The sequence below is a fragment of the Pezoporus flaviventris genome, unplaced genomic scaffold (genome assembly GCF_033815535.1).
Source record: "Pezoporus flaviventris isolate CSIRO_AGI_PZ_B2104156 unplaced genomic scaffold, CSIRO_AGI_Pfla_v1 ptg000113l, whole genome shotgun sequence".
NCBI lineage: Eukaryota > Metazoa > Chordata > Aves > Psittaciformes > Psittacidae > Pezoporus > Pezoporus flaviventris.
The window spans coordinates 1,196,222-1,218,919 of NW_026892661.1; the positions used below are offsets into that span (position 1 = coordinate 1,196,222).

General features: G+C 62.6%; 4 protein-coding genes across 12 annotated transcripts in view; 3 read left to right on the top strand and 1 right to left on the bottom strand.

Moving 5' to 3' along the window:
- The window catches only part of SIK3 (SIK family kinase 3), a 55,440-nt gene extending 49,399 nt beyond the window's left edge, over nt 1-6,041 (bottom strand). For all 5 annotated transcript variants that reach the window (XM_061477999.1, XM_061477994.1, XM_061477998.1 and 2 more), the window contains exon 1: nt 5,875-6,041. The gene's annotated coding sequence lies outside the window, so the exon portion shown is untranslated. The remainder of the gene's footprint in view (nt 1-5,874) is intronic.
- TAGLN (transgelin) lies at nt 485-22,563 on the top strand. The gene is made up of 6 exons (XM_061478006.1): nt 485-488; nt 20,114-20,134; nt 21,357-21,556; nt 21,647-21,824; nt 21,902-22,004; nt 22,175-22,563. The coding sequence occupies exons 3-6, from the start codon at nt 21,377-21,379 to the stop codon at nt 22,314-22,316; spliced, it is 603 nt and encodes a 200-aa protein (XP_061333990.1). The 5' UTR covers nt 485-488; nt 20,114-20,134; nt 21,357-21,376; the 3' UTR covers nt 22,317-22,563.
- On the top strand, nt 6,428-12,005 carry PAFAH1B2 (platelet activating factor acetylhydrolase 1b catalytic subunit 2). Its single transcript, XM_061478005.1, has 6 exons — nt 6,428-6,580; nt 7,099-7,186; nt 7,579-7,668; nt 8,280-8,396; nt 8,968-9,090; nt 9,536-12,005. The coding sequence occupies exons 1-6, from the start codon at nt 6,552-6,554 to the stop codon at nt 9,812-9,814; spliced, it is 726 nt and encodes a 241-aa protein (XP_061333989.1). The 5' UTR covers nt 6,428-6,551; the 3' UTR covers nt 9,815-12,005.
- On the top strand, nt 13,250-19,755 carry SIDT2 (SID1 transmembrane family member 2). 5 transcript variants are annotated; one of them, XM_061478000.1, is made up of 28 exons: nt 13,471-13,704; nt 13,856-13,977; nt 14,066-14,227; nt 14,318-14,363; nt 14,444-14,545; nt 14,623-14,706; nt 14,810-14,921; nt 15,006-15,071; nt 15,169-15,262; nt 15,379-15,434; nt 15,675-15,686; nt 15,779-15,850; nt 15,958-16,032; nt 16,272-16,334; nt 16,611-16,732; nt 16,809-16,882; nt 16,965-17,031; nt 17,163-17,236; nt 17,333-17,456; nt 17,545-17,662; nt 17,734-17,870; nt 17,951-18,059; nt 18,169-18,245; nt 18,337-18,383; nt 18,634-18,739; nt 18,829-18,939; nt 19,015-19,128; nt 19,206-19,755. In XM_061478000.1, exons 1-28 carry the CDS (start codon nt 13,504-13,506, stop codon nt 19,266-19,268), a joined length of 2,610 nt encoding a protein of 869 aa, XP_061333984.1. In that variant the 5' UTR covers nt 13,471-13,503; the 3' UTR covers nt 19,269-19,755. The 5 variants fall into 5 exon arrangements, with proteins under 5 accessions (XP_061333986.1, XP_061333985.1, XP_061333987.1 ...); XM_061478002.1 differs by lacking the exon at nt 16,272-16,334 and having other exon boundaries at nt 13,250-13,704; XM_061478001.1 differs by lacking the exon at nt 15,675-15,686 and having other exon boundaries at nt 13,250-13,704.
- Nucleotides 22,564-22,698: the final 135 nt, after the last annotated feature.

The window sequence follows — 22,698 nt, forward strand, 5'->3', positions numbered from 1 at the left end:
TTACCAAGAGGAACTGGACCATTTACTGACCCTCACGATGAGAGGCTGCAGCCTACCCTTGTCCTGAAAACAGCAGTGCAAGTCTCAAATCCCACACTGCAATTCCTGAACCATCACCATTTCCTTTAGGCTCGCACAAAGGAGCGGCCAGCTTCACATCCAACTGTCTCCGTGGTGACAGCAACAACCCAGGTTTGTCTGTGGTACCAAACTGGGACCAACACACACACCCATACAATGGGAACTGGAGCTCGAGGCCACGCTGCCCAGCGAATGACTCAAAGTGCAGAAGTGCCTGAGTGGGAAACCACCCCTAGTCAGTCTTTGCTTGTCTTTTTACTGTGTGCTGGGATGAGAAGCTGTTCACATCTTGTTCTGACTAAGCACAGGCTTCCCCACGAAGCCCAGCATCAAGCCAGGGCACCCAGCACCCCCCTGCAGCACACCCGCCACCAGCTCCATGTCTGGGTTCTAACAGAGCGCAGCAGCAGAAAGGAAAAGTCTTTGGGGTTTCCATCGGACACTTCCCAAAGCAGCTCAGGTGAAAAACCACCTCCACAGAAGCCAGCTATTCAGATCCTTGCAGAGAGGGAAGCAGAATGACTTCTACTGGTTTCCAATGAGCAGGAACTTGAAAACCAACAGTTGCTGCATCACTGACAACCATCTTGCTGTGTCAGACGCTGGAGATGCACGAGCACAGACGGGCTTTGGGCAGCCAGGAACATGCTCCTTAATGGTTACTGGTAACAGCTCTATTTGCTTCATGACAGTTGAGGTGTGCAAAGGACCAGTTGTGCCAGCTCAGCTGTACAATAACCACAACAACATGTGCTGTCAGGAGCCCATCAGTGGCACTAGCCCTGGCTGATAACCCTGACAGAGCCACTTGTGAGATTACAGCCAAGGGTTTCCCACCAGCACACCTGGAGAGCAAAGACTAAGCAGGAAGAGGGATGCTTTCCATCTTCAGCTGCTGCTCAGCCACCGATACACGCTCACACCACCACGGGGATCAGCAAAAGAAACCCTAACTCCTTCAGTGCAAAGGTAGCCAGACAGGTTAGAGATCAGTGCCTCTTTCTGCATGGTACTGCCCACGGTACCATCTGTACATGGTATGTACAGACCTGTGCACAGCTCTCACACACCACCCTCACAGAGGGAACCTGCACACCAGCTCCAGACTTCTGAGAGCGCAGCGCAAGAGCTGAGCAGGCTGCATCCTCCCATCCCAGGGCTGGGAACCAGCTTCCCATTAGGATGAGGGCTGCACTTCAGCCCGTTATCTGATCAGACTTCACACACAATTACATACAACTTGTCAACTTACTCCTTCCATTAAAAAGCCTCAGATGTTGTGAAACACTCCAATTAGTTTTTAGGTGAAGCCTCATCAGCTCCATTCAGCTGCTTTCACCCAGCAGCAAGAAGCCTCAGGGCTTGAAAGCCAGGGTGCCCTGAGAGGGGCCAGAAACATGGGGCTGGAACTAACCCATGAGCCCAACGCAGGCAGAAAACCTCTGACATTCACTTGAGCCTGAATGAGAGCATACTCCTGAGCCTCACAGTGCAACCCATGGCCACGGCTTTCACAGCCCCATCGCTGTTATGCCTCTGTCCACATTACACAGGTATTCCTGCACTCATTCCCTGCAGGGGTAGAGCCTCTCCAGGAAGAGACAGAGCAGAAAGTCCAAAGAATAAGCACAGGCTGAGAGAGCCTTGGTCTGGGTAAGGAAAACCCTGCCCCAAACCCGCCCTCCCTCCTGCTGCACAAATCCACGGGTGCTTTCAGGGCCTTGAAGCCCTTCAGCAGTGTCATTCAGATCCCTTCCAGTGGGACTCTCCATCCCCGAGCAGCCATCCTCTGCGTGACACAACACCAGCATCTGCGCCGTCCCTCCATCCACCCCCAAGCAGAGGTTACAGGCAGCAAGGGCTGGTGCTGATGGGCTCGCAGCAGGATGGGCTCCAGCCCGGAGGCAGATGCTGGGGCTGCCCCAGCTCTCTGCCCAGTGCCCCTCGTGCCCCACACGCAGCAGACACTGCTCTATTCTCAGCTCCACCGGCTGTGGGAGTTTGTTTGTGTGGGTTCGGATGATTCGACTACTTTGAAACTTGGCTGAAGCCACATAATTCCCTTTTTATGGAGCCCCTTTGATGGCCATTTAGCAGAGAGGGCGAGGTTTAGCCTCAACTAGAGACACTGGGGTCAGAGTTACTCGAAAAAGACACATAATGAGCAGTAATGAATCACCCGCCAGCGGTTTCTTCATTTAAGTGTTAATGCAGCACATTAAACCCCTGGACCGGGATCAGCAGAAAGGCCCCATCTGTAATAAACACTGCAATGGCTTAACTAGAGAAGCTCCAAATTGCTCTGCTTAAGCTCCAAAGGGAGACACTTGAGCCAATTTAACTCTTCCTTGCGCTCCTTCAGCTGAAGGCAGCATCTTGCTTGTGCCACACAGGCAATGGGACTGACACAACAGCACCCAACACACTTACAAGGGGAAGTGACAACTCCCACAAGGATCCCTTCAGCTGGGGAGCACTTCCACTACAAACTGCACCTCCTGCTCTGCTGGCAACTTCCTAAAGCCTTCCTTTGGTGTTACGCAGTGGTCCTGAGGGAGTGCGAAGGGGCAAGCTGCTGGCAGCACATTGCCATAGCAATGGCACAAGCGATACATGACCCAGCCAGAGGACACGGGGACAAAGGAGTTCAGCTGCTGCTGCTGCTCCCAGAGCCTCCAATGCGCAAGGAGCCCAGTCTCCCAGCAACATACTGCTATTTCCTGACTGCCTTCTAGGGAGAGCCCTCCTCCAAAGGCAAAGGAGAACACGGGCTCTGGAAGCCCTCATACGCCTCCACAGCACCCCCAAAGCCTTGCAGGACACCTGCCAAGAGACACCAGCCAAGGGAAACAGAAGCAGGACAGGTGAGGCACCAGCACACACTGGAGAAGAACAGCAGAAGGATTAAGACAGGGGCCATGTGGCCCTCCCATGGCTCCTTACTAGCCCAGCACTGACCAGGTCCTCACGAGAGCCTGTGAGAGCAGCACACAGCGACCTGGGGTGTTTGCTGTGCTCGCCCCGGAGCCGTGCTGCTGCCTGGCAGAGATGGGCAGAGCAGGGCAGGGCAGCCACCACCATGTGCCAATCTGAGCCCCATTCCTCCCGGAGCAGCAAAGCCTGACTATCCATGAGGCTGCCAGGATCTGTACCTGGTTTTAGTGCCACAGAGCCCACCTCCAACGATCCCAGTGCAGACTGTTGTGACTGACTCCAGCTCACCCAAAGAGAAGCCACAGAACCTAGGCCAGCTCTGGCATGGAAGGGAACAGCCTCTTGCAGCAACAGCAGAGATTCCTCCTGTTCTCCAGAAAAGGCTTCAGTTCCTTAAAAACCTAGAAACAATCAGCTTCATCCTCACCTTCCTCTGGTGGATGTGATGGTGCAAGAGGGGCTGTGTGCTGCCAAGGGCTACACCATCACAGGTTTGGGTTCCTACCCAGTAAGACAGCTCCAGGTAGCCCCTTACACAGATGTGGTTACATACAAGCGGTCAAACCTGCTCCTTGCTTTGCCCCTCTCCTCCCTCCTCATCCCCAGCAGTTAAGTCTGAGACACATCATCCAAAGAATACAAGGACCGCAGACAGTCCTCTCCGTCAACATCCACTGACCAGCCCTTATGATAAATGTGGCATTAAAACCAGCTCCAGCACCTGAACAGAGCTGGGATTCCAAGAAGCCACTTGAGTGACTTATACATGGAATTCATGTGGAAAACAGCTCATTGGGGTCACTCAGGAGGTTTTTCAAACAGCCACAAGGAAGGGTTTCTTGTGGAAGCTGCAGAGGCAGGGACAGACAGGAGAGCTGCAGGAGATGTCCCGCAGGTGCGCAATCCATTCATCACCCCCAGCTGGAGAAGCAGCCCCAGCTCCTGCCTCACACTAGAGCAGCTCTCGGAGCACAAGGCTCCGACTCTGCATTGCCAGGCACTGAATGTAAATTGCCAGCTCGGTTAATACGTAAATTGTTGACTGCTCCCTCCCCTGTTCCAGCAGTTCCAGCACAGACAATGATGAATACAGGCCTCCTGCCCTTTAGGATCATTAACATTCCCTTTCCTTAGCATCCTAACACTGCTGACCCACATCCAGTTACATGCACACTGCAACATCCTGTGTCAGCACGATGTGCCAGGCACACACAGCACACGCAGTCCTCCTCTATGGGAGGAGGACACCTGGAAACCCCAGGCATTCCATAAGGGAGCAGCCACCAAACCAGTCCCTGCTTCACTTTTCTAAGGCAAAGGGAATACAAACCAGCTCCTCTCCAAGAGGTGTGACCCGGGGTCAGGGCTGTGCAGGGATTTGTGGCTACATCCGAGTGCTGCCCAAGCAGATCCGAGCAGCAGAGCTCACCTGTGGGCAGGGGCTGCCAGCAGGCTCAGCGCTGGGCCACGCTCCCCTTCAGTGACCAGAGAACTCTTCTACATCACTGAACAGAGCGTTCTGCCAAGGCTTTGCTGCCTTCTCAGTCGTTTCTATCAGGTCAAACCCTTACGGGTATCACCGTGATGAAAACAAGCTCGTGGCAGCATTACCGGGTACTCCTGCTGCCATTCCAAAGAGCCTCGCACCGATACCCATCTCTAACCTCACCAACAGCAGCACCAGAGCACGCAGCACCTCTCCCCTTCCCCACTCCTCTCGCAGAGCCCACAGTGACAGCCGCATCAGAAGGAAAAGCACTGCAAGACCCGCACTCGGGGCTGCCAGGCAAACCCAATCCCTGCGCTCACGCTCCTCCTCACGGGCTGGGATTTGAGAGGAAACCCGACCTCGGAGCTCCGAACGCTTCCAGGTCAAGTTTCAGCCGCAGCGCAGGCTCCGGAGCCGGGGCAGCTGCTCCGGCACAGGTATTCCCGGGGACCTCCTCCCGCAGCAGCGCAGGGGAACGTGCGCGCACGCAGCCCCCCCGCTGCAGTAACGCTCGCGCTCCGCCAGGCTCAGGGGCAGGGGCTCCGGAGCCTCCACCCCCCCTCGGGAACGGAGCTGAGCTGAGCTGCTGCCCAGAGCCCAGCACAGGCTCGCCTCGCTCAGGCTCCTCTGGAGCATCCCCGAAGCCCCAGACCACGCTTTCCAGACAAGGGGTGGGTGCGTTTTGCCACTGACAGGGAGCCCAACTGTTCCCATGCGTAAACGAGCCCCTGCTCCGGTGTTCTGCAAAGCACCGCTCAAAGGCAACCTTGACTCTGCGAAGGTGGAGGGGAACAGGATCACAACCCGCAGCCGGACGAGCAATCCCGGCTCAAAGGGATCGCTCTCCCTGACCTCTTCACCTTCGTCTCCATCAGTCAAGCTCAGCGTTACCACGGGGGAAGCAGTGGCCACCTGAAGGCACAGAACCAGGGGTCAGGCAGGCGAATACAACCCAGCTGTGGCCAGAGCTGCCCAGTGTAACTGATCTGTAACAGCCCCTCAAGCCGCTGCACCGGCTACCCGGGCACAGCCACGGCTCCAACGTGCCCCTGGTGCACGGCAATAGGGCTCCCCAGGTCCTGCCCGCTCCCAGCCCCATTCCCACCTCCACCGCTGCCGGAGGAGCCCGCAGCCGAGCAGACCCCCTCCAAGGGAGGCACAACCGAACCACGGCGCGGGTCCCACCGCCCGTACCGGGACCCGGCGCAGGCCGCGCTCCCTCCGCCCGCAGCGGGACCGCGGCCGGCACAGGCCGCAGCGGCGGCGGGGCCCGCTGTCAGCGCTGCCCGCGGCCCGGCGGCCCGGCCCCGAGCGGGCCGGTGCGGTGCGGTGCCGGCAGCGCGGCGGGGCCCGGCCCGCAGGCCGCTCACCTTGGCGCGGGTCACCAGGTGCGTGGCCAGCTTCACCACGGCGAAGTTGCCCTTGCCGATGGTGCGCTCCACCTCGTAGTAGCCGATGCGGGCGGGCCCGGGGGGCCGCGGGGGCGGCGGGGCCGGGGACAGCCGCGGGGCCGGAGGGGGCCCCCCCGCGCCGCTCGCCGCCGCCGCCGCTGCAGCCGCCGCCGCCGCCATCTTGTAGCGAGGAGCAAACCCCCCCCCCGCGGGGCTGCGGCACCGCGTGAGCTCATCCGCGGGGGGGGGGGTTGCCACGGCAACCGCGGGGGGAGGCGGGGCTAATGACGCCAGCGCTGCCGTAACGGGCCCCGATTGGCGGGTGCGGGCAGCGCATGGCGCCCCCTTGTGGCGCGGGGGAGCCGTGCCAAGATTTTGGGGCTAAAACGCCGGGAAGAGGGGAACGGGGAACGGACACACACACACCCCCCTCAGGTGACGTCACCTCACCGGCGGCAGCTTGACGTCATGTCCCGGACAATGACGTCATCGCGGGCCCGCCGCATCCCGGGCGCCACCTAAAGGCTACCCCGGACCCGAGCTCCGGGCAGGACTTCCGGCGGCGCGGAGCGGCGATTGGCCTGCGAGCAGCGGCGGAAGCGGAAGCGGCGGGCGCGCAGGCGCGGTGCAGCCCGGGCCGAGGGCAGGGAGGTGCCATGGAGTCGAGGGGCGAGCCGCAGCGGCCGTGAGTGGCGGGGCCGCGCCGGGCTGCGGGGGGCGGAGGGGCGGAGGGGCGGGAGGGAGGCGCCGCCGTGCCCATGGGCCCGGCCCCGCGGTGATCGCGGCCCACTGGGAGCTGTCAGCTCCGGTGGGGCCGCGGGGAGCTCCGCTCGCCCCGTGCCGGCCTCGCTGAGGCAGCAGCCCGCTGAGGGATGCGCTCCTCGGTGGTGATCCCTCGGGATCAGCGCCGCTGCGGCGCGCTGTGCCCTGGAGGCGGATGATCCGGCTGCTCCGCGGGGCTCAGCGGCTCTAAGCTGGGTATGAGCGCGTTAATCGGCCCTGCAGAGCGGGCTCCGGATCAGCCGCTCTTTGTCCGTCACTGCGGGACGTGGCTTCAGCAGCAAGGGTTGGGTGCAGAATAAACGGGCTTTGTGCAGGGGTAGGTGTGGAATGGCCACAATGAGGGTGAAGAGCCCGCCCACCCGCCCGGCCAGGCCTCCCCGTGGTGCTGGGAGCAGCTGGGCTGACCCGTTCTCCCCACAGGAACAGGATGAGCCAGGGGGACTCGAACCCGGCAGCGGTGCCGCACGCCGCAGAGGACGTTCAGGGGGATGACCGGTGGATGTCACAGGTAAGGCCGGGACGGGGAGGCCCCCGGAGGGACTGAACCCTCAGTCCTCAATCCGGAGTGCAGAGCAGCACTTCCCAGTGGGCATCTGTGTGAGGGAGTGACTGGAAATAGCCAAGGCAGGGGCTGGACCACCCATCCATTGTGCAGCAGGGACAAGCAGCCAGAGGATGCTCACGGCACTGCCTGACCGTTGACGTCTCTGATCTGCAGTTATGGGGTCTGATGGGTGCCTGGCAGGCTCACAGCTTACATATGGGTAGCACACAGAGATGCTGCTCTTCTCACACCTGAGAGTGCTGGGGGGGTTTGGGGAGCCCCCCTCTGCCCCGCAGCAGGGAATCCCATGAGGAACGTCAGCCCGCTGAGCTAACCTTGTTGACCTCTTTCACCAGCACAACAGGTTTGTCTCGGACTGCAAAGACAAGGAGCCCGATGTGCTCTTCGTGGGGGACTCCATGGTGCAGCTGCTGCAGCAGTATGAGGTATTGCTAAAGAAAGGGGGATGTGGGGGCACGGATTCCAGTGTTTCTCTAAGCTGGTCACCGATGATCCTGTGTGATGCAGACAGGTCCTTCGTTGTGAACGGAGTGTCCTCTCCCATTCATCCTGCCCAGCTCCCTGCCCTTCCCACTGCTGGTACGAAGCCTCTGTAGGCTGTTTGCAGTCATGCTCTGAAGCTGGTAGTGACTGATTCCGCTTGGACACACAGCCCCTTCCTAGTTCCTTGAGTCTCAGATCCAAACTCCCAGGGGCACCATTGGATCTCTGTAGTTGTACCTTGCATGGCCAGAACACATTTAACCCTCAAGTGCTTGCGGTGCTGCTGGCACACTGGCTTTCTTCTAAAGCTCCATGACAGACCCAGCACTCTGTGTCTCTGAGGAGCTGCTCGAGAGAGCTTCCCCTTCCTCTGTGCCAGGACTGGGTGCTCAACAGCAGCACCTCCATCCCCTGCAGACCCCAAGTAAGCCCTTTGTGAAAGTGAGTGTCCGGAGGAAGGCTCGTGGCTCCTCCTCAGAGCCATCCCTGGTCAGTGCAGTGCATTCCTTTCACAACGAGGACAGTGCAAACACAAATTGGTTTCTGCTTGCAGATCTGGCGGGAGCTCTTCTCACCCCTTCATGCACTGAACTTTGGAATCGGTGGAGACACCACAGGCCATGTCCTATGGAGACTGAAGAACGGTGAACTGGAGAACATTAAACCCAAGGTACACGCAGAACCCAAAGCCGGGAGCGCTGTGCTTAGACAAGACTTCAGTGCTTGAGGGGTGCAGAACCGAGTGAGCTGTTAGCAGAGCTTTCTGTTTGAGCAGCCATTGGCACTGAGCACATCTCAGGTGTTGCAGTGTGCTGGGCTAAACCAGAACTGTTTGGGAGCAGGGCTGTAGGTGAGGTGTACACTGCTGAATGGCATCAGTAAATGGAGGCGACCTCCTAGTAGAGGTGAACATGGTTTCCCATAGCTGGGTGTTGGTTGGCATTGCACTGTGCCTCCCAGGTCTGAGATGTGTTCTTAGCCTCTAGAAGAGGATGGGGCAGGATTTGATGAGGAGTTAGTGGAGATGGCCAGGACTTGTGGTGAGGATCAGCTGCAGTCACTGCAAGCTCCTCAGAAGCGGGCACACCCGAGTGCTGAAGGCCTCTTGCAGCATGGGTGCAGGCTCCAGGCTGACTCTCTGCGTCGCTCGCTGTCAGAGATGGTGTTTGTTCAGGCTTTCAGGGTCACGAGCCCAAGACAAGTGGCTGTGGACAGGCTGCAAACGCTTTTTCTCCTTGTAGGTCATTGTTGTTTGGGTTGGAACAAATAACCACGAAAACACAGCAGAAGAAGTAGCAGGAGGGATCGAGGCCATCGTGCGCCTGATCAACACCCAGCAGCCACAGGCCAAAGTCATTGTGCTGGTACGTCTCTGGGCTGGGATGCCTCCTAGAGCTGGAAAACAAACTGCCCAGGGGAGCCACGTGTCCTCTGTGCTCTCCCTCTGTGATACTCGGAGGGATGGGATGGGTGATCGGTGCTGGGACGAGCGGGTGTTTACCTGCCCCGCTCTGTGCTCCCTTTGCTCCCTTGGCTGTGCAGCACTCCTCCTTCTGGGACGGGTGGAATCCTCCCCCTTAGTGGTACTCCTGCCCTGCTTAGAAGCATTGTCGAAGAAGTCCTGTGAAGCGAAAAGGGGTGCCCACGGCTCACCTGCCTCCCTCAGTTGTGTTTCATATTGGGTCTGGATGGACCGAGCCTGATTGAAGGGAGGGATCCCTCTTGTCGCAGCCTGGATCAGAAGGGGAAGCGGGCAGTGTTATGCCAGCAGGGTTTATGAAGCTCTTTTTTGCCTCCTCCCTATGCCAGGGCCTGCTACCTCGTGGAGAGAAGCCAAACCCGCTGCGGCAGAAGAATGCCAAGGTGAACCACCTGCTGAAAGCCTCGCTCCCCAAACTGTGCAACGTGCAGCTCCTGGATGTGGACGCCGGCTTCGTGCACTCGGATGGCACCATCTCCTACCACGACATGTTTGATTTCCTGCACCTCACGGGAGGGGGCTACGCAAAGATCTGCAAACCCCTCCACGAACTGATCATGCAGCTGCTGGAGGAGACCCCCGAGGAGAAACGAGCTGCCCTGGCCTGAGCTCCCGGCATCGACAGCATCACCCAGCCCATCAGATCAGTTCTGTCACTGGCACTACAGAATCCTTCTTTCTTAAAGCACTTTCCATTGTAGAATGTTACCGGATGTCCGTACCTAGTGTTTTGAGGGGGAAGGCTGATGTTTAACTGGTCTTGTACAGATGAGGGCCGGCTGGGTTGCTTTTATTGCAGGAGGAAAGTAGCTGATGAAGAGTTTTACTTTTAAACCATTCCTCATTCACAAGGAGAACAGGACTGTCACTCTGTGCCCCTCTCATGTCTTGTTGCTCTGTGGTTGTCCTAGAACCCCCGTGGCCACGCTCGGCTCCCGGCTGTAGGCGTCGTGCTCTGTGTTAGCGCTGACCAAGAATCACATTCCACTTGCAAAGCCAGAACAGATGCATTTTCCCAAACTCGGTCCCACCTTTGGAAGCTTTTTTTGGTTGGGGGTTAATGACACGTGTTGCTTTCTCACTCCTTCTCCCTGAAGCAGCATGAAGCTGGAACTGGGAAGTGCACAGGAGCAAGCGGCTCACTCCATCGCTTGCCCTTGTGCTGTTTCCACCAGGTCACTTTTCCTTCCCTCCCTGTGCCATGTGGCTGTGGTGCTGCTGCTGCTGCCCTGTGCTCTGCCCCATGTTGTTGCTGGCTTTTCACAGTAGCTCTTTAGGATTCTAATCCCCCAGTGACACTGCACTGGGCAGTTGCTTCCTCGCTGCTCTAGAGCCGCTGTTTCTTTCACTCCAAGCTGCCTGTGCCACGGGGCTCTCACAGTGCTGTGCGTTGCTCCTTTTTGTTCTTTTTTTAAGGTATGACTGTTACATCCTTTATTTCTAAAGGAAATCCATTGCCCTGTCCCTCTCCCAAGGCCTGCAGCACTCTGAAGCTTTACAGATTCCAAGGTGTACATTTCTTTGTCGCTTCTGGTTTACTTGTACAAACAACTACAGGCAACTACAGCCTCTTGCAGTAACAAGTGAAGTAGAGGTGCAGGTTTTCCTGCCCTGGACACTGCTCCTTGCTCCTGGCTGAGGCAGCCACAGGGGCAGGGGTCCAGGCCAGGCAGCATTTGGGTTTAGTTTTTGTTAGGAGGGCTGCAGTAGTCACTGACGGTTGTATGCAAACAGCTTTTACTTACAAGTGAAAGGTTCTCTTTTTTTCAGAAGGAAGCTGGTTTGGACCCATACAGCAGAGCCCTCAGTGAATAAATAACTCCACTTGCCAGGAAACTTGTTTTCAGCCCAGTCACTTCCTCCTTGGCTTACCTGCCGGAGCTGGTGCCATGCACCTTGCCATGGCTCACAGTGCAGTGTCCGGCCATGAGCCACCACCATGGGTCCTGGCAGGTAAATCCAAGAGGAACGACTGGCTTTGTATCAGGCACTCCACGGCGTGTCGGGCACGAGGGGTGTTGAGGTGTCCGGGTTGCTTGCTGCGCTCTGCTGCAGTGAAGCACGTTGGTGCTGTACATAGTTTGTCTGCCCTTCTTCATAGCGGAGGGTGCTGGTGTTTGCTGCGTCTATAACCTCGCGTTAAGGAATACATGACTGTCCCCGCTACCTTCCCCTCTTCCTGTAGATTTGATCATAGCAGGATTCCTGCCTGGATTGCATGCATAGTGTGTGTTTTGTTTCCAGTATATGTGATCTACACACAGATGAAGGAAAGATGTTCCGCTTGCCAGGATCGGAAGTAGGGAGCTCGGCAGTGGAGCAGGGATTCCGGTCCTGCCCCACGAGGCAGGCTGGGGCTGTGCTGCTCCCGAAGCTCGCTCCAGAGCTCTGCTTGTCGCTGCCCAGTCCCAACCTGTCCCACTCCAGCTGCAGGCTTCTATGTGAGGGCAGCGAGGGGTTCTCGAGCTAAAACCCAGCACTTCCTCCTGAGCCGGGTAGAGAAGGTTCCTCCTTAGGGGCTGAGCATCGTCTGTTTCATGTTCATTGCAGCAGGGACATAAAACAAAGGAAGTGAAATGACAGAAAGAGCCTCTTGTAACTTACCAGGGGACGGGAGGATGACCACAGGATGGGACCTACGAGGAGGAAAGCCCATGCCCGGAGGTGCTGCCCTCTCCTCTCGCCACCCTGAGCCTTCCCCGGGACAAAACAGTTGTGATTCTGCTTTGGCAAAATGCATCGGCTGGTAGAGCTCACTGTTAGTGCATATCGCGATATAAATGTCAGTGTTTCACCCCACCGTGTCGCAGCGTGTGTGTGTGTGCCCAGGCGCCCGCGTCTCCCTCCCTCCCTCCCTCCCTCTCTGTGTGGGTGCCTCCCTGTGTTTCGTTTCTGAGGGCTGGGGAGGTGCTGCCCTGTGCTGAGCAGCCAAACCTGCCCCCAGGGCCCTGCGGGGTCCCACCCGCCCCCATCCTCACTCCTTGTTTCACATCTGTCCTTTCCCTGCTCCACTGGGGCCTTTGTTTGTTGGTTTTCCCTCTCCTTTCCCCTGCTTCCAGAGCTGTGAGCAGGGCTCTGCAGGTGAAGGCACCCCACACTTGGAGGACACAGCCCGTGTCTGGTTCCTCGGTGGTTTAATAGAGAGCACCCATCACCACACACCAACTCACAGCCAGCCCTGCAGAGCTGATCCTCCAGTTCGAGCAGCAGCTTTGGAGCCGGGGTGAGCTCTGCTTCCCACTCCCACACGGGTGTCCGTGTGTCCCTGAGCAAGTCCTTCCATCTGCTGTCACCACCTGGAGCACGGAGACAACGTGCAGACGGTCTGAAAAGTGCTTTGGGATCCTCGGTGAGAGGAGAACCTGTAGAAATAAAGTGCACAATAGCAGCAGTGCTCGTGTCTGCTTCTGTTTGTCCTGCACAGGAGAGGGCAACCAGCAGTGGAGCTCTTGGATGTCACCTCAAGCCTGGAAAACAGCTTCCTATGAGATGATGGGGTTGGGGGGGGGGGGTATTAAACCAGAAAACCCAGACACAGAAAACACAGGAGCACCCCAAACCCGAGGCCATGGCACAGCAGGGACGGGCTGGGGCTGGCTTTGGGGCGGGGTGGGGGTTGTTCCCTGCGGCCCCATTCCCGGCTGGGGGCTCGGTGACCACGATGTGGCGTCGGCCCCTTCTGGGGAGGGTCGGGGGTGTCCGTGCCCGTCGGGTGCTCACTGCAGCGGAGCGAGGGCTCCCCTATGGGTCCTGTATGGGGCAGGGGCTCCCCTGAGACAGGGATGCCCGCAGTGAGGTCCCGCACAGGACACGGGCTCCCGGCGGGCGGGCGCTGCCGCCGTTGCCGCTCCCCCGGTGGGAGCCGCCGCCGCCGCGTCACTTCCCCGACCGGGCCCTTTATAACCGGTGACGGCGCGTTACGTCACCGCCGGGCCGTGTTTACAGCCGCCTGCGGAACGGGGACAGCGAAAGTACCGGCAGTGAACACCGGCACCGGGACCGGCATCGGCACCGCGGGCACCGCGGGCACCGCGCATCGGCACCGGCATCGGCACCGGCATCCCCGGGCTCTGCCCGCGGCGCCGCTCGGATCCGCACCGGGCTCAGCGCGGGCCCGGGGACGCTGACACCGACACCGGCGGCGGCACCGGCAGCGCAGCGGCAGCGGCGGGGCTCGCCATGGGGCCGCGCTCCCCGGCGCGCCCCGGCTGACCCCCCCGGCCCGGCCCGTCTCACCCGGCCCGGCCCGCCCCGGCGGACCTTGGCCGGTGCGGGCGCGGCCGGGGATGCTGTCGGGATGGCGGGCACCGGGGCGGCCGCGCTGGCCCGGGCGCTGCTGGCCTGGGCGCTGCTGGCCCTGCCGCCCGCCATGCCCCAGCCCTGCGGCCGCCCCGAGGTGAGGGAGAAGGAGGCCCGCTTCAACACCACCTACAGCGACTGGGTGAACGCAGACCTGCTCAACATCTACGCCTTCAACCACAGCGTCCGGAGGAACAGGGTGAGCCGGCGGGGCGGCCCCTGCCCCGCTGCATCCCCCCCCCAAGGAGCTCCGGGGCGCCACGGCGGGGCCCCCCGACGGGACGCGGGACGCGGGCTGCGCCACGAGGGCCGAGCAAAGTCCAGGCCAGCGCCTGTGTTCCTCCCCGCAGACGGAGGGCGTGCGGGTGTCGGTGAACGTCCTCTCCGACCACAAGGACTTGCCCGTCCTCTTCGTGGTGAGGCAGAAGGAGGCCGTGGTGTCCTTCCAGGTGCCGCTCATCCTCCGAGGGATGTGAGTAGGGGCTGGACGGTCCGGGGGTGGGGGGGGACCGGGCTGCAGGCAGTGATCCCGCAGGCACAGCAGGGCTCTGCCCGCGCAGGTACCAGCGCAAGTACGCGTACCAGGAGGTGAGCCGCACGCTGTGCCAGCCGCAGACCAAGGCCGAGGTGGAGACCCAGCACTTCTACGTGGATGTGTCCACGCTGTCCCTCAACGCCTCCTACCAGCTGCGGGTCACCCACGTGGAGAACTTCGTGCTGAGGTGAGGGCAGCCCTGGTCCCCAGCCCCGCTCCTTGCCAGGGCCACTGGCCACAGGCTCACCACCCATCAGCCCCGCCGTGCTCTCCGCAGGACTAACGAGAGGTTCAGCTTCAACGCCACGGCTGCGCAGCCGCAGGTGAGGAGGAGCTGCTGGGGGGGCGTGTGGGGAGGAGAGCGCAGGCACCGTGGCACTGACGGGCTCTTCCCCCCCACCAGTATTTCAAGTACGAGTTCCCCGACGGAGTGGACTCGGTGATCGTGAAGGTGACCTCGGCCATGGCCTTCCCCTGCTCCGTCATCTCCATCCAGGACGTCGTGGTGGGTTTGGGCGCTGGGTCTTCTCTCTGGGTGACCCGGGGTGCCCGATAGGGCTGACGATCCCTCTGTGCCCTCAGTGCCCCGTCTACGACCTGGACAACAACGTGGCCTTCATCGGCATGTACCAGACCATGACCAAGAAGGCGGCCATCACGGTGCAGGTGAGTGTGGGGCTGTGCTGGCCCCCGCCTGGTGCTGGGGGTACCAGCCCCGAGCCCCCCAAAGCCAGGCTCTGCTCACCCCTCTCTGGGACGGCTGTTGCAGAAGAAGGATTTCCCCAGCAACAGCTTCTACGTGGTGGTGGTGGTGAAGACGGAGGACGAGGCGTGCGGGGGGGCTCTGCCCTACTACCCCCTCTCCAGGGATGCCTTACCGGGTATGCTGGGGGAGGCACCCACTGCGAGCGCATCCCTGCCGCCATGAGTTGGGTGCTGAGCCCCCAGCCCGTGCCTTCTTCCAGATGACCCCGTGGACCAGCACAACCGGCAGAAGACGCTGGAGGTGATGGTGTCGCCCGCCATAACCTGTAAGCGTGGAGGGGCCATTCAGGGCTGGGGGTGCTGGGGTCCATGGGGTCCTGCAGCAGCAGGTCCCCGCTGAGGGCTTGTCCTGGCTCTGTGCAGCGGAAGCCTACGTGAGGAGCATGCTCTTCTGCCTGGGCATCTTCCTGTCCTTCTACGTGCTCACGCTGCTCATCGCCTGCTGGGAGAGCTGCCGGTGAGCTCCTGGTGTCCCAGGTGCTGCCTGGGAGCCATCCTGCCCCCGGTGCATGGCGGGGCCTCGGTCAGGCCGTGCCCCTCGGCCATGGCTCCTCACGGTGCTTCCCTCGGCAGGCAGCAGAAGAGGAAGGGGCTCCTGGCAGCCATGGACTCGCCCAGCCTGGACACGGGTGAGGGGCCGCTCGCAGCACCAGGGGTTACCGGGGTGGGTCACGGTTATTTTGCCGTCTCGAGCCCATGCAAAGCCCTTGCAGAGGTTTCCTGCTGCCCCCCGAGCCCTGCTGAGCTCCGGGGAACAAATCCCAGTGTGAGGGGGACAGGGACATCCTGGGGCTGGGTTCCACCGCTCTGGGGCTGGGGCACCTCACCAAGTCTGTCTCTTTCCTTCCACGCTTTCCGGGGACTCCCAGCATCTCTACTGGGTAGGTGCAGCCTCTGCTCCCCCCTTGGTTGCGGGTTGTGGGTTCTGCAGCACCACGGGAGCTGCTGGAGCCTCATGGGGACCCTCTTGCAGGGCATGGCCGCAGCATCCCTGACTCCTTCCTGGGCCATTCTCCCTACGACAGCTATGGCTATGGCTCCTTCGGTGAGTGCCGCCGCCACACACCGCCCCTCGCCTCCCCGCCTGCGTGGCCCTGACTGTCTGCCTGTCCCGTCCCGTCCTTGTCCTTGTCCTTGTCCTTGTCCTTGCAGGGAACGGCTCCTCCAGCAGCACCGAGGGCGTCACGGACAGCCTGTGCTCTGCAGAGGTCCCCTATGGCTACGTGGGTGAGTGCCGGGGCGGCAGCGTGGCGCCTGCCATGGCCACCGCAGAGCTGCTGCTGCTGTGCTACCGCTGGCACCGCCTCTGCCCCTCTCCACGTCCCGGGAAGGGTCCCTGCGGTACCGGCCCCTCCGTGCCAGCCCGCAGCGGGCTCTGTGCCGGTGCCACCGGGGTGGACGCGCACCGGGACCCCCGCTGGGGCTCCCCCGGCTCCTGCTCCGGTAACTCTGGCTTTCCTTTGAAGGGCAGGAGCAGTTCAAGCGCCGCACGCCCTCCACCCCGCTGAGGCCACTGAGCATTGCCATGGGTAGATGCTGGTACTGGGCAGGGACGGGCCAATCAACCCCCAATCTGCCCCACGCACAAGCACCTCCCTCCCCAGGCAGAGCCGGGGCAGGGGGGGAACACGGTCCTCCGGTCCCGAGCCATCCCCAGCCGTGGGGGACAAGGGGTGATGCTCCCCGGGTAGTGCTGGGGTCCTGCCGCGGGGCGAGCTGGAGGGCTCAGGTTAATTGGGTGCCTGATTGGGGTGCATGGGGTGGCACCGGGTGCATTGGGCACCGCTGATGCCCGCTCGGCGCAGGGGAGCGCTCGCTGGAGCACGTGGTGGGGCGGCCGCGCGTGGACTCGCTCAGCTCGGTGGAGGAGGATGATTACGACACCCTGGCTGACATCGACTATGACAAGAACGTGATCCGCACCAAGGTGGGTCCTGCCCCACAGCCCCGGCCCCCCGGCTGCCCCCCACTGCGCCCCTGAGCCCTCCTACCTCTCCTTCCAGCAATACCTCTGCGTGGCCGACCTGGCGCGCAAGGACAAGCGGGTGCTGCGCAAGAAGTACCAGATCTACTTCTGGTGAGTGGGGTCGGTGGGGTGGGGGGCACAGAGCGGGGTCCTGGCCTGGGGACCCCCTGGCACCTTGCCATGCCTCTTACAGGAACATCGCCACCATCGCGGTGTTCTATGCCCTCCCCGTCATCCAGCTCGTCATCACCTACCAGACAGTAAGTGGGGACGTGGGGGCAGCATATGGGGCTTTTGGGGGCTTCGGCCCCCAACTGTGCACCCCAGATGCAATGGGGATGTCCCCCATATCCCCGCGTCCCACTTCCACTTCGTCTCCCTGTGCGTGCAGGTGGTGAACGTCACCGGCAACCAGGACATCTGCTACTACAACTTCCTCTGTGCCCACCCGCTGGGGAACCTCAGGTGGGCTTGGGGGTGATGATGGGCACCTGGGGGGGTCCCTGTGCACAGGGAGGGGGTTCTGCAGCACCCACGTCTGATTGCCCCCCCCCCCCCCAGCGCCTTCAACAACATCCTCAGCAACCTGGGCTACGTGCTGCTGGGTCTGCTCTTCCTGCTCATCATCCTGCAGCGCGAGATCAACTACAACCGCGCGCTCATGCGCAACGATGCCTATGCCCTGGTAAGGGACTGGTGGCCACGGGGCTGTGTGCTGGGGGGCCTCAGCCCCACAGGGCCCCCATTCCTTCCACTCTTCCCTCGTGCTGCAGGAGTGCGGCATCCCCAAGCACTTCGGGCTCTTCTATGCCATGGGCACGGCGCTCATGATGGAGGGGCTGCTCAGCGCCTGCTATCACGTCTGCCCCAACTACACCAACTTCCAGTTCGGTGGGTGCCCCCCGTCACCCCCATTGCTGCGCTGGGCCCCCCCTGCCCTGCTCACCGCTGTGCCCCCGCAGACACCTCCTTCATGTACATGATCGCGGGGCTCTGCATGCTGAAGCTGTACCAGAAGCGTCACCCGGACATCAACGCCAGCGCCTACAGCGCCTACGCCTGCCTGGCCCTCGTCATCTTCTTCTCTGTGGTCGGTGTGGTGAGTACAGGGGTGCCTATGGGGGGGTGGGGGGCAGCCGGTCAGGGCACCCCATTGCCCACCGTCTGCTCGCCCCACAGGTCTTTGGAAAGGGGAACACGGTGTTCTGGATCGTCTTCTCCGTCATCCACATCGTGGCCACGCTGCTGCTGAGCACACAGCTCTACTACATGGGGCGCTGGAAGCTGGGTGAGGCGGGGGCACTGCTGCAAGTGGGGCAGGGGGAGGCAGCTTATCCTTCTCCTTATCCTTGTCTTTATCCTTCTTCTTTCTCCTTCTCCCTCCCCTGTCCCCGCAGACTCGGGCATCCTGCGCAGGATCCTGCACGTGCTGTACACAGACTGCGTCCGGCAGTGCAGCGGGCCCATGTACGTGGTGAGTGCTGGCACCGGGGTCCCCAGCCCTGCAGACACCCCTCCTTGCACCCCTCCTGCCCGCCCTCACCTCCCCTCCGCACCCTTTGCAGGACCGGATGGTGCTCTTGGTCATGGGAAACATCATCAACTGGTCACTGTGAGTGAGGAGCCGGGCACACCCCAGACCCTGCACCGCTTCTCCCAGCCCAAACTGTACTCCCATCCCTGCTGCCATCCCCATCCCAATCCTGCAGCACGGAGCCCTGGCTGCGGTCCCCTCCCTGGGGAGCAGAGCATGACCGGCCCCCCATCGCTGCAGCAGTCCCCGGGGGACAGCGGGTGCATGGGCACGGCAGGCAGGGCCCCCGATGCTGCACTGACCCCGCTGCCTGTCCCTGCCTCCCCAGTGCTGCCTACGGCCTCATTGTCCGCCCCAATGATTTCGCTTCCTACCTGCTGGCCATCGGCATCTGCAACCTGCTCCTCTACTTCGCCTTCTACATCATCATGAAGGTGGGAGGCGAATGCGCTGTGTGGGGCGGGCAGTGCAGGGCCGGGCCCCCCGCAGCCCCTGCTGCACGCTGACCCCGCCTGCCCCACAGCTGCGCAGCGGGGAGCGCATCAAGCTCATCCCCTTGCTCTGCATCATCGGCACCTCCGTGGTCTGGGGCTTCGCCCTCTTCTTCTTCTTCCAGGGGCTCAGCACGTGGCAGGTGAGTGGTGGGTGCTGCAGGGGGCTGTGGGGGGCTGCGGACCGGCGCGGTGATGGGGGTCCCTGTCCCCAACAGAAAACCCCGGCCGAGTCCCGGGAGCACAACCGCGACTGCATCCTGCTCGACTTCTTTGATGACCACGACATCTGGCACTTCCTCTCCTCCATCGCCATGTTCGGCTCCTTCCTGGTAGGTGCCGGCTGCCGCCGCACGGCTCCCACATCCCTGGTTCCCCCCCCGCCTCACCCGGTCCCCTCGCTCCGCAGGTGCTGCTGACGCTGGACGATGACCTGGACTGTGTCCAGCGGGACAAGATCTACGTCTTCTAGGGGTCCGCAGCCACCCGTGCCCCGGGACTGTGCCAAACGCAGCCCTAAGGGTCCAGCCGGGCCCCACCAGCCACTCCGTCCCCCTCCCCGGGGGTCCCGGTGTGCCTCGTCCCCACCGCCGGCTCCCTCCCGGCTCTCCGTGCCCGTCCCCAGGCTGTCAGAGCCAAAACCAGGGCTAGGGGCTGCTGGTGCCACTGGCAGAGGTGCTGCTGCCGCTCCGTGCCCGTGGTGTGGGGCGGGGGCCCTGGGTAAGGGCCGTGCCAGCAGCCCCGTGCCCCCAGCATGCGGGTGGGGGTCTCTCTTCAGTGCCTGAATCGTGGGGATGGGGGGGGTGTGGGCCCGGCAGTGGCAGCCGGGGGGGGGCCCACTGGTGTCTGCTGCAGCATCCCGGGGGGGTGCCAGCCGTTGTGTGCCCCCCGACGAGGCTGTGGCGTCTCCACGTGTGGGTCTGCTGGGAAGGGACTCGCATTAAAGTGTCTGCACTTTGCCTCTTGCCTCCTCCCTGGGTACCGGGGGGCAGTGGGGGGGCAGCGAAGGTGCCGGTGCCCGTCGGGGGTCGCTGGGAGCGCGCTGCGCCGGCAGCTCCGCGGCTATAGAAGGCCGGGCTGCGCCGCGCAGAGGCACGCGGGGAATGCGCGGGCGCGAAGCGCAGCCCCCGATTTTCGGAGTCTTTCCCCAAATATGGTGCCGGGGCCGGCGCCCCCCGGGACGGGAGGGGCCGGGGCGGGGGGAACCGGGGAGCCCCCCCCCCCCCCCCCCGCGCTGACATCACCGTCCCGGCGCCCAGCTTTTAGCGCGGGGCCGCCCTCCCGAGCGCGCAGTGCCCGCTCCGCGCCGCGCAGCACCCGCGTCCGACTGCACCGCCCGTGAGTGTGCGGGGGGGGCCCGGGGGGACCGCAGCGATGGGGACCGGTGACCGGGATGGAGCCGCTGCTGCCGGGATGGGGATCGCGGTCCCGCGGTGGGATGGAGCTCTGGGCATGCGGCTGCTGCTCCTCGGGTTGCAGCGCTGCTCCTGCCCCCCAGCACCGCGCTGCTATTGGGGCTGTGGGGCTGTGGATCGGGCAGGCTCAGCCCCACGGCGGCCGGAGGGGCTGTGTGGGGCTCAGAGCAGGATCAGAACAGTGTGGAGGGGGTGATGGCAAACCCCACTCACCGCTGTATGTCCCATATCTCTGCTTGGGGACCAGAGATAGGCATTGGGCTGGTGGGCTCTCAGGCGTCTAGTGCCCAGCAGGCACGGCCATGGGGTGGAGGGAGCTGTGACCAGCGAGGCTGGGGCCCAAATACCATCATCGTGTGCCGGGCTGGGACATGGCACAGGGCCCTGCTGGATGTGGCTGTTGGTGCTCAGGATGTGGGCACTGGCTTCCTGTGGGGCTCACGGAACACCCCTACATAAACCATGGGCTCATGGGGTATCAGCGCACGGCCGGCAGCAGGCGGGGTCAGCATCCTCTGCCGCACCGAGCTGTGCCAGGTCTCAGCCATCCCAGAGGATCCAGTGTCCCCAGCGGTCGTGGGGAGCCATCCCGGGGCAGGGTACGGATGTGGGACCAAGCCGGCGGCTCCCCAAGGGCACAGCCCCGCTTCTGAGGCTTAACTCCAGGCACGGAGCAGAGCTGGAGGAGCGGGGCAGCGCCACCGAGGGCTGGGCTCCCGGCTCCCGGCGCCATTCCCGCCTGGCATCCTCCTGGCACCCTGCAGCTACCTGCGCTCCCTGCCCACAGCATGTCCTTACAAGGGCACGGGCACGGCTCCCACCGCATCCTGCCTCGCCTGCGCTCCTCCTGGCGCCTGGAGTCACCGCGCTGGGGCCACCCCACTGTGCCACGGTCACCAGCCATGGTCACCCTGCATCCCCCATGGGGACAGCTCAGGCTGCAGGATGCAGCCACACCAGCAGCGCCCGTGCCAAGAGCTGGCAGGCGGCTGAGGCTGGGCTGAGGCTGCCCTGGGGGACATCCGAAGCCTTGGAGCAGGGAGAGGGCACCTGGGCCGGCAAGGGAAGAGCTATTGGAGGACGCCCCGAGGTGCTGGGGTCTCAGCAGCACCTCCACATCCCGACAGTCCCCAACCCTGCACCAGGTCTCCCACGTGCCGCAGCGATGGCGAACAAGGGCCCGGCGTACGGCATGAGCAGGGACGTGCAGTCCAAGATCGAGAAGAAGTACGACGACGAGCTGGAGGAGCGGCTGGTGGAGTGGATCGTGGCGCAGTGCGGGGCCGCCGTGGGGCGCCCCGAGCGGGGCCGCCTGGGCTTCCAGGTCTGGCTGAAGAACGGTATCGTAAGTGTGGGGCCGGAGCTGCAGGGCCGTGGGGCAGGTGGGGGGGGGTGCTGCGCAGTGCAGCGACCCCAGGCTCTCCTGTGCCCGCAGGTCCTCAGCAGGCTGGTGAACAGCCTCTACCCCGACGGCTCCAAGCCCGTGAAGATCCCCGACACCCCCCCTACCATGGTCTTCAAGCAGATGGAGCAGATCGCCCAGTTCCTCAAGGCAGCCGAGGAGTACGGCGTGGTCAAGACCGACGTGTTCCAGACCGTCGACCTCTTTGAAGGTGCGTGAGGAAACCGGGGTTGGGGAGGGATGGGGCTGCTGCGCTGTGCCCATCCTCACCCCCTCCATCCATTGCAGCCAAGGACATGGCAGCGGTGCAGAGGACGCTGATGGCGCTGGGGAGCCTGGCGATCACCAAGAACGACGGGCACTACCATGGGGACCCCAACTGGTTCATGAAGTAAGTGTGGGGGGAGCCCAGTGCCGGGCGTGGGGACTCCCCTGCCCCACGGCAGTCTGGAGCGGGCTCTTCCCACTGCCGGGATGCGGGAACGGCGGGTGGCCACGCATCCCCGGTGAACGCCACCCAGGGGGTGCGGGTGCCGCATGTCCTGTCCCTCCATCCCATAGGAAAGCGCAGGAGCACAAGCGGGAGTTCACCGAGAGCCAGCTGAAGGAGGGCAAGAACGTCATCGGCCTACAGATGGGGAGCAACAAGGGGGCATCACAGGCGGGGATGAGCTACGGCCGGCCCCGGCAGATCATCAGCTAAAATGTCCCGTCCCCCCCGCCCGCTGCCCCCGGCCCAGCGCCGGGGCCACCACCGCCCCTCACACTGGTATTTATTGGCACGAACGCGCCCGCCATCGCCAGCGCCGCTCCGCAGCCATGGGCTGAGCCCGGAGCCACCCGCAGCCCCGCCGCAGCCACCGCCGCAGAGACGCTCGCATCGGGGAGGGAGCAGAATTGGCCTCGGTTTTGTACTTGGGGTTCGGTCAACATTAAAAGGTTCTTCATTAGCGCGGCCCCGGGCTCGCTCCCTCCATCCCCGCAGGGTGCAGCCGCCCTCTGCGCAGCACCTGAGGATGCGGCGCGGCCCCGCTCCTTGCTCCGGCCCCGGGTGGAGCATCCCGGTTATCCCGGCTCGCAGGAGC